This window comes from Pleurodeles waltl, chromosome 6 (assembly GCF_031143425.1).
Source record: "Pleurodeles waltl isolate 20211129_DDA chromosome 6, aPleWal1.hap1.20221129, whole genome shotgun sequence".
Taxonomy (NCBI): domain Eukaryota; kingdom Metazoa; phylum Chordata; class Amphibia; order Caudata; family Salamandridae; genus Pleurodeles; species Pleurodeles waltl.
Window position 1 is genome coordinate 5,869,273 of NC_090445.1, and position 13,031 is coordinate 5,882,303.

Below are 13,031 nucleotides of genomic sequence, written 5' to 3' on the forward strand. Positions count from 1 at the left end.
GACCCCCTCATTGGCCCTCCACCAGCTCCAAGAGACTTTCCAATGCTGCTCCCGCCGGAACCGGGAGCCGCACAAACTTCTCCTGCTGGCAACATCGTGCCCACCAATGACCTCGACCAACATGCAAAAGCAGAACTTGGTAAAGTAACTGTGATTTTGTATGGATTTTTAAAGGTGTCTTCCTATTGATTCTGATGGTGCGCAATTACACACAGAAAGACTGCATTTATTAAAACTTCAAAAATCCATATCTTCAGAAGGACTTACTCAATTTTGATAATCTTGGTCGTTAAATATATATAAAAAAATCATAAATATTTTTGTAAATTGGACTCAAGTTATTCCTTTGAGTGTGTGAGTTGCATGATTGGTACAACAAATGCTTTGCACTTCTCTAAGATTAGCCTAACTGCTCAACCAGCTACCTCAAACAGTAGAGCATTAGGTGACCTACTTTTTACCTCTGGAAACAAAAGTTTGTTTGCCTGGGCCCCCTGCACAGTGTGCCTAGTGTTGCACACGCCATAGAGGGCCAGCCTCCTACAGGAACGGTACAGTGAGGTGCCATAGATCTGTGTACCGCACCCTTCTCGGCCAATCCGGGGTGATGAGAATGACTTGGGCCCAGTCGTGCTGAACCTTCCTTAGAACTCAAGGAATCAAGGGTATAGGAGGGAGTGCATAGTTAAGTGGAAATTTTCATGTCAAGTGAAACACTTCCCTCAATGCTCCCTGCAACGGATACTGAGGGAACAGAACTTTGGACAAGGAGTGTTGCTCTGAGTTCCAAATAGTCCATCTGAAGTGGCCCAATGCGAAAAGAGATCTTGTGCTACCTTTGGGAGAAGACACCTCTGGTGTCAGCAAGATGATGCAGACTGAAGCTATTGGCTCTGATATTCAAGGAGCCCGCCGTGTGACCAGCCACCAGTCACATACTGTGTTGTCGTGACCAAGTCCATAGCCTCAGAACTTCTCTGCAGAGAGCCTGAGACCCCACACAACAATTGTTTGCTTAGATACCACATTATAGTTATGTTGTTGGTTAAGATTTTGATTGACTGACCTCAAATAGAAGAGAGGATGGCTTTGAGAACTAACTGAATAGCCTTCAATTGCAGCAGACTGAGGTGTCACCTCTGCTTTTCTGGAAACAAAAGGCCTGTAATCTCCAAGTGCTCTTGGTGCGCACACCATCCAAAAGTGGATGTGTCCATTACTACCGTGGACACCACTGAAGGGTGATAGAAGTGCCTCCCTTGAGAGAGGTTACCCACTATGCCCCACTAGCTTAACTCCAAGAAGCGTTGTTGGAGACTGTAATGGATTCCAACAACTATCCCTTATGTTGGAATTACTGTCTGTGGAGACACCACTGAAGAGACATCATGGGCCAGTGAGCCTGAGTGACCAGGATGATTCTAAAAGCCAACACACGAGCATTCAAAGGGCCTTCTGGACAGATACCTGAGCTCCTGGTCGAAATACTGGAAACATGTCCTGAATGTCTTGAATCCTCTGTTGAGGAGGGAAGGCTTGAAGCGTGGTAGTATCTAGTAATATCTCAATGAACAGAAGGTAATGTGAAAGACCTAGGTGAGATTTGGACAATTGATTGAAAACCCAAGTTGTATACATTTAAATTGCTGAAAGGAGATGGTGAGACACCAACTCGGGAAACTGGCTTTGGTGAGCCATTCGTGCTTGTATGTTGCTAGATATAGAAGAACATTGTGGTTTTCGCTCGTCTGAGATATGTCGCTACTCCCATCACCTTTAGAAGACTCGAGGTGCTGAGGTCAATCTAAGAGGAAGCGCTTGAAACTGATAATGGATAGAACCCACTACAAAGTGTCTGCAGGATCGGAATGTGAAGGTACCTGTCCTGCAGCTCTATCACCACCATCCAGCCTTCCAAGCCCAGTGCCAGTACCTCTGGATCCAGGGACAACATTCTGAATTTGTTCTTCTTGGGAACCAAGTCAGGAACCCGAGGGTGAGGATCGGACGAAGACTGCAGTATTTCTTAGCAATCAGGAAGTCCAGAGAATAGCACCGCTGCTCGAGCACTGTCTCCACGGACCCGTTCTGCAGCAGAACTGCTGTCCTCGATGGCCTTAGGGAGCACTGGTTGACAGACGTTGCATGGCGAGGTGTTATGTCACGAGCCGAGATCCCAAACAAAGTCACAGTGAAAGCCTGTGATGGGCATATGGCCTCACAGTGCAGAAAAGGCTGACAGCCTGATCTTTTAGAATGGAAAATGACGCGACTTGCACCAAAGTGAAAGAAATTGAAACTGAAAAATCTCACACAAGACAGGGACGCTGCAGATGGCATCAACAGGTGCAGGAAAAAACAGAAGTGTTGTTGGGACGCTGGTCTTATGGGACGCGTTATGACTCCAATGACGTCATCAAAACTCCACGTCTGATGTCACAACGAGTCAAAACCACCTGCCAGCACCAGAGCACTGTTACAAAGGTTTTCATTCTGCACCTGGGATTATTCAAAGGTGAGGAATCTGGAGGTAGAAGTATCCATCGTGAGGTTAGAGTTTCAATTCATAACGATGTGATGGTGGGAGCGGAGCCTCCACTGACAGAGTGGTGATGGCTGGAGTGCGGTGTCCATCCGTACCATCATGAAGGTCGGAGCATCCACTCATACTGCAGTGATGCTGGGAGCCTCCACTGACAGAGTGGTGATGGATGGAGTGAGGTGTCCATCCGTACCATCATGGAGGTCGGAGCGTCCACTCGTACTGCAGTGATGCTGGGAGCCTCCACTGACCGAGTGGTGATGGATGGAGTGTGGTGTCCATCCGTACCATCATGAAGGTCGGAGTGTCCACTCGTACTGAAGTGATGCTGGGAGCCTCCACTGACATAGTGGTGATGGATGGAGTGCGGTGTCCATCCGTACCATCATGGAGGTCGGAGTGTCCACTCGTACTGCAGTGATGCTGGGAGCCTCCACTGACCGAGTAGTGATGGATGGAGTGCGGTGTCCATCCGTACCATCATGGAGGTCGGAGTGTCCACTCATACTGCAGTGATGCTGGGAGCCTCCACTGACATAGTGGTGATGGATGGAGTGCGGTGTCCATCCACACCATCATGAAGGTCGGAGTGTCCGCTCGTACTGCAGTGATGCTGGGAGCCTCCACTGACCGAGTGGTGATGGATGGAGTGCGGTGTCCATCCACACCATCATGAAGGTCGGAGTGTCCACTCGTACTGCAGTGATGCTGGGAGCCTCCACTGACCGAGTGGTGATGGATGGAGTGCGGTGTCCATCCACACCATCATGAACGTCAGAGTGTCCACTCATACTGCAGTGATGCTGGGAGCCTCCACTGACAGAGTGGTGATGGATGGAGTGCGGTGTCCATCCATACCATCGGTCAGAGTGTCCACTCGTACTGCAGTGATGCTGGGAGCCTCCACTGACCGAGTGGTGATGGATGGAGTGTGGGGGTGTCCATCCGTACCATCATGAAGGTCAGAGTGTCCACTCGTACTGCAGTGGTGCTGGGAGCCTCCACTGACTGAGTGGTGATGGATGGAGTGTGGGGGTGTCCATCCGTACCATCATGAAGGTCAGAGTGTCCACTCGTACTGCAGTGATGCTGGGAGCCTCCACTGACCGAGTGGTGATGGATGGAGTGTGGGGGTGTCCATCCGTACCATCATGAAGGTCAGAGTGTCCACTCGTACTGCAGTGGTGCTGGGAGCCTCCACTGACTGAGTGGTGATAGATGGAGTGCGGTGTCCATTGGTGATGGATGGAGTGCGGTGTCCATCCGTACCATCATGAAGGTCGGAGTGTCCACTCGTACTGCAGTGATGCTGGGAGCCTCCACTGACAGAGTGGTGATGGGTGGAGTGCGGTGTCCATTGGTGATGGATGGAGTGCGGTGTCCATCCGTACCATCATGAAGGTCGGAGTGTCCACTCATACTGCAGTGATGCTGGGAGCCTCTGTTCACACTATGGTGATGGTGATGGTGATAGTGCAGCGTTTCTCAGCCACAAGCTTAAAATACCTTCTTGAACCTGCAGTGCAGCATCTCTCTGCCACATATTCTGAAAGGACAGAACTGAGCTTCTAATGCAACCCTTCTCTACCACACGCCAGCATGTACCTTTGTGACCCTGCAGTGCGCCGTCTCTCTGCCACATGTCCTGAATGTACTCTACAGAGGTTGTAGTGCGGCCTCTCTCTCGCTCTGCACGCACCTTATTGAACTTGTAGTGCAGCCTGGCTCTCAGCACGTACAGGTCGGGATTCGCTCTGTCCTCCTCCAGTAGTTTACTCACTAGTCTGAGGCAGTCAGCATATCTTCCCAGAGCAGCCAGGCAGGCAATACTGTGTGAAAGAATACAGAAGCAAGTGTCAGCAAGAGTGGGGTATGAGAAGGAAAACTCAAAGGCAGGGTCTGCAATAGACTCAGAGGGAGCGAGTGCAATAGACTCAGAGGGAGCGGGTGCAATAGACTCAAAGCGAGCGAGTGCAATAGACTCAGAGCGAGCGAGTGCAATACACTCAGAGGGAGCGAGTGCAACAGACACAGAGGGAGCGAGTGCAACAGACACAGAGGGAGCCAGTGCAATAGACTCAGAGGGAGCGGGTGAAATACACTCAGAGGGAGCGAGTGCAACAGACACAGAGGGAGCGAGTGCAACAGACACAGAGGGAGCAAGTGCAACAGACACAGAGGGAGCGAGTGCGATAGACTCAGACGGAGCGGGTGCAGTAGACTCAAAGCGAGTGCAATATACTCAGAGGGAGCGAGTGCAACAGACACAGAGCGAGCAAGTGGAATAGACTCAGAGCAAGCGTGTGCAACAGACTCAGAGCGAGCGAGTGCAATAGACTCAGAGCGAGGGAGTGCAACAGACTCAGAGGGAGTGAGTGCAATAGGCTCAGAGGGAGCGGGTGCAATAGGCTCAGAAGGAGCTGGTGTAATAGACTCAGAGGGAGCGAGTGCAACAGAGTCAGAGGGAGCAAGTGCAATAGACTCAGAGGGAGCGAGTGCAATAGACTCAGGGGGAGCGAGTGCAACAGACTCAGAGGGAGCGAGTGTAATAGACTCAGAGGGAGCGAGTGCAATAGACTCAGAGGGAGCAAGTGCAATAGACTCAGAGGGAGCGAGTGCAACAGACTCAGAGGGAGCGAGTGTAATAGACTCAGAGGGAGCGAGTGCAATAGACTCGGAGGGAGTGAGTGCAATAGACTCGGAGGGAGCGAGTGTAATAGACTCAGAGGGAGCGAGTGCAATAGACTCGGAGGGAGCGAGTGCAATAGACTCAGAGTGAGCAAGTGCAATAGACTCAGAGGGAGCGAGTGCAACAGACTAAGAGGAAGTAAGTGTAATAGACTTGGAGAGAGCGAGTGCAATAGACTCGGAGGGAGCGAGTGTAATAGGCTCAGAGCGAGCGAGTGCAATACACTCAGAGGGAGCGAGTGCAACAGACACAGAGGGAGCGAGTGCAACAGACACAGAGGGAGCGAGTGCGATAGACTCAGAGGGAGCGGGTGCAATAGACTCAAAGCAAGTGCAATATACTCAAAGGGAGCGAGTGCAACAGACACAGAGCGAGCGAGTGGAATAGACTCAGAGGGGGAGGGTGTAATAGACTCAGAGCAAGCGTGTGCAACAGACTCAGAGCGAGCGAGTGCAATAGACTCAGAGCGAGGGAGTGCAACAGACTCAGAGGGAGTGAGTGCAATAGACTCAGAGGGAGCGAGTGCAATAGGCTCAGAAGGAGCTGGTGTAATAGACTCAGAGGGAGCGAGTGCAATAGACTCAGGGGGAGCGAGTGCGACAGAGTCAGAGGGAGCGAGTGCAATAGACTCAGAGGGAGCGAGTGCAATAGACTCGGAGGGAGCGAGTGCAATAGACTCAGAGGGAGCGAGTGCAATAGACTCAGGGGGAGCGAGTGCAACAGAGTCAGAGGGAGCGAGTGCAATAGACTCAGAGGGAGCGAGTGCAATAGACTCAGAGGGAGCGAGTGCAATAGACTCAGAGTGAGCAAGTGCAATAGACTCAGAGGAAGCGAGTGCAACAGACTAAGAGGAAGCAAGTGTAATAGACTCGGAGAGAGCGAGTGCAATAGACTCGGAGGGAGCGAGTGTAATAGGCTCAGAGGGAACGGGTGCAATAGAGTTATAGGGAGCTGGTGTAATAGACTCAGAGGGAGCTGGTACAATAGCTCAGAGGGAGCAGGATGGGGCGGGTGTTATAGACTCAGAGGGAGCGGGTACTATAGCTCAGAGGGAGCGGGTGTAATAGATGCAGAGGGAGCGGGTGCAATAGACACTGAGGGAGCGGGTGCAATAGACACTGGGGGAGCGGGTGCAATAGGTCAGAGGGAGCGAGTTTAATAGACTCAGAGGGAGTGGGTACTATAGCCCAGAGGGAGTGGGTGTAATAGACTCAGAGGGAGCGAGTGTAATAGACTGAGAGGGAGCGGGTGTAATAGACGCAGAGGGAGTGGGTGCAATAGACTCAGAGGGAGCGGGAACAATAGACTCAGAGGGAACGGGTGCAGCAGACTCAGAGGGAGCGGGTACAATAGCTCAGAAGGAGCGGGAGGGAGTGGGTGTAATAGACTCAGAGGGAGCGGGGGCAATAGACTCAGAGGGAGCAAATACAATACATCAGAGTGAGCATGTGGAATAGATCTGCAGGAACCAAGTACAACAGACTCGCAGGTAATGAGTTTAACACTCAAGGGGATCATGTACAATAGGTCTGCAAAGAGCAGGTGTAATATGTTTGCAAGGAGCAGGTGTAATATGTTTGAAAATAACAGGTGTGATTTGTTTGCAAGGAGAAGGTGTAATATGTTTGCAAGGAGCATGTTTATATGTTTGCAAAGAGCAGGTGTAATATGTATGCAAGGAGCAGGTGTGATATGTTTGCAAGGGGCAGGTGTGAAATGTTTGCAAGGAGCAGGTGTAATATGCTTGAAAGTAGCAGATGTAATATGTTTTTAAGGAGCAGGTGTAATATGTATGTAAGGAGCAGGTGTAATATGTTTCTGGGGAGCAGGTGTAATGTGTCTGCAAGGAGCAGGTGTAATGTGTTTCCAAGGAGCAGGAGTAATATGTCTGCAAGGGGCAGGTGTAATAGGTTCGCAAGGAGCAGGTGTAATATGTTTGTAAGGAACAGGTGTAATATGCCTGCAAAGAGCAGGTGTAATATGTCTGGAGGGGGCAAGTGTAATATGTTTGTAAGGAACAGGTGTAATATGCCTGCAAGGAGCCTGTGTAATATGTCTGCAAGGGGCAAGTGTAATATGTCTGCAAGGCGCAGGTGTAATACGTCTGCAAGGGGCAGGTGTAATATGTTTGCAAGGGGCAGGTGTAATATGTTTCTAAGGAGCAGGTGTAATATGTTTGCAAGGGGCAGGTGTAATGTGTCTGCAAGGGGCAGGTTTAATGTCTGCAAGAAGCAGGTGTAATATGTTTGCAAGGAGCAGGTGTAATATGTTTGTAAGGAACAGGTGTAATATGTCTACAAGGAGCAGATGTAATATGTTTGTAAGGAGCAGGTACAATGTGTTTGCAAGGAGCAGGTGTAATATGTATGCAAGTAACATGTGTAATATGTTTGTAAGGAGCAGGTGTAATGTCTTTGGAAGGAGCAGGTGTAATATGTTTGCAAGGAGCAGGTGTAATTGGTTTCCAAGGAGCGGGTGTACTATGTTTGCAAGGACCAGGTGTAATATGTCTACAAGGAGCAGGTGTAATATGTTTGCAAGGAGCAGGTGTCATATGTCTTCAAGGAGCAGGTGTGATATGTTTGCAACGGGCAGGTGTGATATGTTTGCAAGGAGCAGGTGTCATATGTTTCCAAGGAGCAGGTGTAATATGTCTGCAAGGAGCAGGGGTAATATGTTTGCAGGGAGCAGGAGTAATATGTTTGCAAGGGGCAGGTGTCATATGTTTCCAAGGAGCAGGTCTGATATGTTTGCAAAGGGCATGTTAATATGTTTGCAAGGAGCACGTGTAATATGTTTGCAAAGAGCACGTGTAATATGTTTGCAAGGGGCAGGTGTCATATGTCTGCAAGGAGCAGGTGCAATATGTTTCCAACGGGCAAGTGCAATAGGTCTGCAAAGAGCAGGTGTGATGTGTTTGCAAGGAGCAGGTGTAATATGTTTGCAAGGAGCGGGTGTAATATGTTTGCAAGGGGCAGGTGTAATATATATGCAAGGAGCAGGTGTAATATGTCTGCAAGGGACAGGTGCAATATGTTTGCAAGAAGCAGGTGTGATATGTTTGCAAGGAGCAGGTGTAATATGTTTGCAAGGAGCAGGTGTAATATGTTTGCAAGGAGCAGGTGTGATATGTTTGTAAGGGACAGGTGTTTTTTGTTTGCAAGGAGCAGGTGTGTTATGTTTGCAAGGAGCAGGTGTGATATGTTTGCAAGTAGCAGGTGGAATATGCTTGCCAGGGGCAGGTATAATATGTTTGCAAGGGGCAGGTGTGATATGTTTGCAAGAAGCAGGTGTGATATGTTTGCAAGGGGCATGTGTAATATGTCTGCAAGGAGCAGGTGTAATATGTTAACAAGAAGCATGTTATTATGTTTGCAAGGAGCATGTTAATATGTTTGCAAAGAGCAGGTGTAATATGTTTGCAAAGAGCAGGTGTAATATGTTTGCAAGGGGCAGGTGTCATATGTTTCCAAGGAGCAGGTCTGATATGTTTGCAAGGAGCAGGTATAACATGTTTGCAAGCAGCAGGTGTGATATATTTACAAGGAGCAGGTGTAATATGTTTGCAAGGAGCAGGTGTAATATGTTTGTAATGAGCAGGTGTAATTGGTTTCCAAGTAGCAGGTGTAATATGTTTGCAAGGAGCAGGTGTAATATGTTTGTAAGGAGCAGGTGTAATTGGTTTCCAAGTAGCAGGTATAATATGTTTGCAAGGGGCAGGTGTGATATGTTTGCAAGAAGCAGGTGTGATATGTTTGCAAGGAGCAGGTGTCATATGTTTGCAAGGGGCAGGTGTCATATGTTTGCAAGGGGCAGGTGTAATATGTCTGCAAGGAGCAGGTGTAATATGTTAACAAGAAGCATGTTATTATGTTTGCAAGGGGCATGTTAATATGTTTGCGAAGAGCAGGTGCAATATGTTTGCAAAGAGCAGGTGTGATATGTTTGCAAGGGGCAGGTGTGATATATTTCCAAGGAGCAGGTCTGATATGTTTGCAAGGAGCAGGGATAACATGTTTGCAAGCAGCAGGTGTGATATATCTGCAAGGAGCAGGTGTAATATGTTTGCAAAGAGCATGTGTAATATGTTTGTAAGGAGCAGGTGTAATTGGTTTCCAAGTAGCAGGTGCGATATGTTTGTAAGGGGCAGGTGTGATATGTTTGCAAGGAGCAGGTGTGATATGTTTGTAAGGAGCAGGTGTAATATGTTTGCAAGTGGCAGGTGTGATATGCCTCCAAGGAGCAGGTGTGATATGTTTGCAAGGAGCAGGTGTGATATGTTTGCAAGGGGCAGGTGTGAAATGTTTCCAAAGAGCAGGTGTCATATGTTTCCAAGGAGCAGGTCTCATATGTTTGCAAGGTGCATGTATAATATGTTTGTAAGAAGTAGGTACAATATATTTGCAAGGGGCAGGTGTGACATGTTTGCATGGGGCAGGTGTCATAAGTTTGCAAGGGGCAGGTGTAATATGTTTGCAAGGAGCATGTTAATATGTTTGCAAGGAGCAGGTATAATATGTTTGCAAGCAGCAGGTGTGATATGTTTGCAAGGAACAGGTGTAATATGTTTGCAAGGAGCAGGTGTAATATGTTTGTAAGGAGCAGGTTGAATTGGTTTCCAAGGAGCAGGTGTAATATGTTTCTAAGGAGCAGGTGTAATTGGTTTCCAAGGAGCAGGTGTGATATGTTTGTAAGGAGAAGGTATAATATGTTTGCAAGGAGCAGATGTAATATGTTTGCAAGGAGCAGGTGTGATATGTTAGCAAGGGGCAGGTGTGATATGTTTGCAAGGAGCAGGTGCGTTATGTTTGCAAGGAGCAGGTGTGATATGTTTGCAAGGAGCAGGTGGAATATGCTTGCCAGGGGCAGGTATAATATGTTTGCAAGCGGCAGGTGTGATATGTTTGCAAGAAGCAGGTATGATATGTTTGAAAGGGGCAGGTGTAATATGTCTGCAAGGAGCAGGTGTAATATGTTAACAAGAAGCATGTTATTATGTTTACAAGGGGCATGTTAATATGTTTGCAAACAGCAGGTGTAATATGTTTGCAAAGAGCAGGTGTAATATGTTTGCAAGGGGCAGGTGTGATATGTTTCCAAGGAGCAGGTCTGATATGTTTGCTAGGAGCAGGTATAACATGTTTGCAAGCAGCAGATGTGATATATTTACAAGGAGCAGGTGTAATATGTTTGCAAGGAGCAGGTGTAATATGTTTGTAATGAGCAGGTGTAATTGGTTTCCAAGTTGCAGGTGTAATATGTTTACAAGGAGCAGGTGTGATATGTTTTCAAACAGCAAGTGTGATATGTTTGCACAGAGCAGGTATAATAGTCCCAGCAGGTAGGCAGCAAGCTCAAAGGCTCTCAGGCAGCAGGTACAATAAGCCTTGATAAAGCACCCACCTCACCGCCCCCACTCCCAACGCCTCATTCCTTTACCTGCGCAGGTGGTACAAGGGCTTCCAGGGCTGCAGCTCTGAGGCGCAGGTGAAGGACTCTAGGGCACCGAGGTAGTTCTCTCTGTCAAAGAGGCTCTGACCCTGGGGTGAAAACAAGAAGAGGGCGTTCAAAGGGGTCACTGGCCAAGGGACTGCTTAAGGGGGCACAGGGTCAATGGACCGCTGGGGGGCACGGTGGGCAGTGGACAACAAGAAGGGGCACAGCAGGCAAGGTACTGTGCAGGGGGCACAGGAACAGCATGAGTGGGCACAGAATGTAATCAACGGATGGGGCACAGTGGGCATGAGACAGCATGAGGGGGCACAGGATGGAAGGGACTGCTGGGGCACAAGGTGTGAAATACTGCTGGGGTAGAGGGTGCAAAGGACTGCTAGGGGCACAGAGTGCAAAGGAACTGCTGGGGGCACAGAGTGCAAAGGAACTGCTGGGGGCACAGAGTGCAAAGGAACTGCTGGGAGCACCAGTCAAGGGACAGCTTGAGTGGGCGCAGGATGCAAAAACTGCTGGGGGCACAGTGGGCAAGGGGCAGCATGAAAGAAGCCACACAAAGATCAAGGGACAGCCTGAAAGAAGGTACCCAGATCATGGGACTGCATAGAACAAAACATACAGATCAAGGGACAGCATGAAGAAGGCACACATAGATCAAGGGAGTGCATGAAAGAAGGCACACCCAGATCATGGGACAGCATGAAAGAAAACATACAGATCATGGGACAACATGAAGGAAAACATACAGATCACGGGTGTCAGAAATGGGGTCTTTGGTTGGCAGTCAGGCTACCCCGTCCAATCAAGGACCCTCACTCAAGTCAGGGTAAGTCCCACACAATCCAAATTATCCTGTGCCCACCCTATGGTAGCTTGGCATGGAGCAGTCAGGCTTAACTTAGAAGGCAATGTGGAAAGTATTTGTGCAATAAATCATGCAATACCACAGTAGAACACCACAAAAATACACCACACAGTGTTTAGAAAAATATATAATATTTATCTGCTAAGATGCAGGTCAAAACGATTAAAATGCAATAAGTATATGTTGTGATATCACTGTAAAAGTGATGTACAGTGTCTTTAGTCTTTAAAAAGCAATAAATGTCTCTTTCAAGCACAAAGTGCCTGGTTCGCGTGCAAAACCTCCGCAAAGAACCACAGCGGAGGAGATGCGTGGAAACAAAGGGGGTGTGTGTTGATTTCTCCGGCTGCACACCGTGATGGGTCATTTAGTTGTCATGCAGGGGCGGCTGTGAGTCGCTTTCCGGCGCTCGTCGTGGATCCTCTTCGGGTTGCAGGGTTTTTGGACGCCCCGGGGAAGTAGCGTGAATTTCCAGCGCTGACAGGGGGAAGTCACAGGGGCTGTGTTGATCAGATGGGCATTGCATGGAAATTTCTACCGCACGGCAGGCGCTGCGTCCATTCATCTCTGGAAGTCAGGCTGCGTCGTTCCGGCGTGGCCTGTGTGTCGATCCAGTGGGTTGTGTCTCGAATTTCCGGTCACTACGCTGGCGCTGCGTCGATCTTCTCGTTGTGAAGTCGGGCTGCGTCATTCCGGTTCAGCGTCCAGTGAATTTGTCACTGTGGTGCAGGCTGTGCGTCGTTTCTGGCAGGCTGTGCGTCGATTTTTGCCGCACAAGGAATCCTTCTTGTAGAGATGAAGTCTTTTTGGTCCTGAGACTTCAGGGAACAGGAGGCAAGCTCTATCAAGGCCCTTGGAGAGCACTTCTCACAACAGCCAGAGAGCAGCAAGGCAGCAGGGCAACAGCAAGGCAGAAGGTGAGTCCTTTGGGCAGCCAGGCAGGTCTTCTTGGCAAGATGCAAATTCTGATTCAGGTTCTCTTCTCCATAAAGTGCCTTTTTCAGTAGGGGCAGAAGCCCTGTTTAAATACCCAAATGTGCCTTTGAAGTGGGGGAGACTCATAGAGTGGCTTAGAAGTGCACCAGGTCCCCTTTCAGTTAAATCCTGTCTGCCAGAGTCCCAGTAGGGGGTGTGGCAGTCCTTTGTGTGAGGCCAGGCTACAGTCCTTTGAGATGTAAGTGTCAGTCCCTCCACCCTCTCAGCCCAGGAAGACCCATTCTAAATGCAGATGTATGCACGTGAGGCTGAGTATCCAGTGTTTGGGGTGTGTCTGAGTGAATGCACAAGGGAGCTGTCAACTAAACCCAGCCAGACGTGGATTGTAAGGCACAGACAAGTGCAGAGAAATGCTCACTTTGCAAAAGTGGCATTTAAAAAATAGTAATATTAAATCCAACTTCACCAGTTAGCAGGATTTTGTATAACCATTCTAGCCATACTAAATATGACCTTCCTACTCCTTTCAGATCAGCAGCTACAACTCA

At 48.8% G+C, this 13,031-nt stretch overlaps 1 protein-coding gene across 1 annotated transcript in view; it reads right to left on the minus strand.

The window, feature by feature from the left end:
• TTC16 (tetratricopeptide repeat domain 16) overlaps nucleotides 1–13,031 on the minus strand; it is a 253,336-nt gene that overhangs the window by 104,058 nt on the left and 136,247 nt on the right. The window contains exons 6-7 of the mRNA XM_069236961.1: nucleotides 10,671–10,771; nucleotides 4,242–4,371 (exon numbers count right to left, since the gene is read on the minus strand). Coding sequence (XP_069093062.1) covers nucleotides 4,242–4,371; nucleotides 10,671–10,771 — 231 coding nt within the window. The remainder of the gene's footprint in view (nucleotides 1–4,241; nucleotides 4,372–10,670; nucleotides 10,772–13,031) is intronic.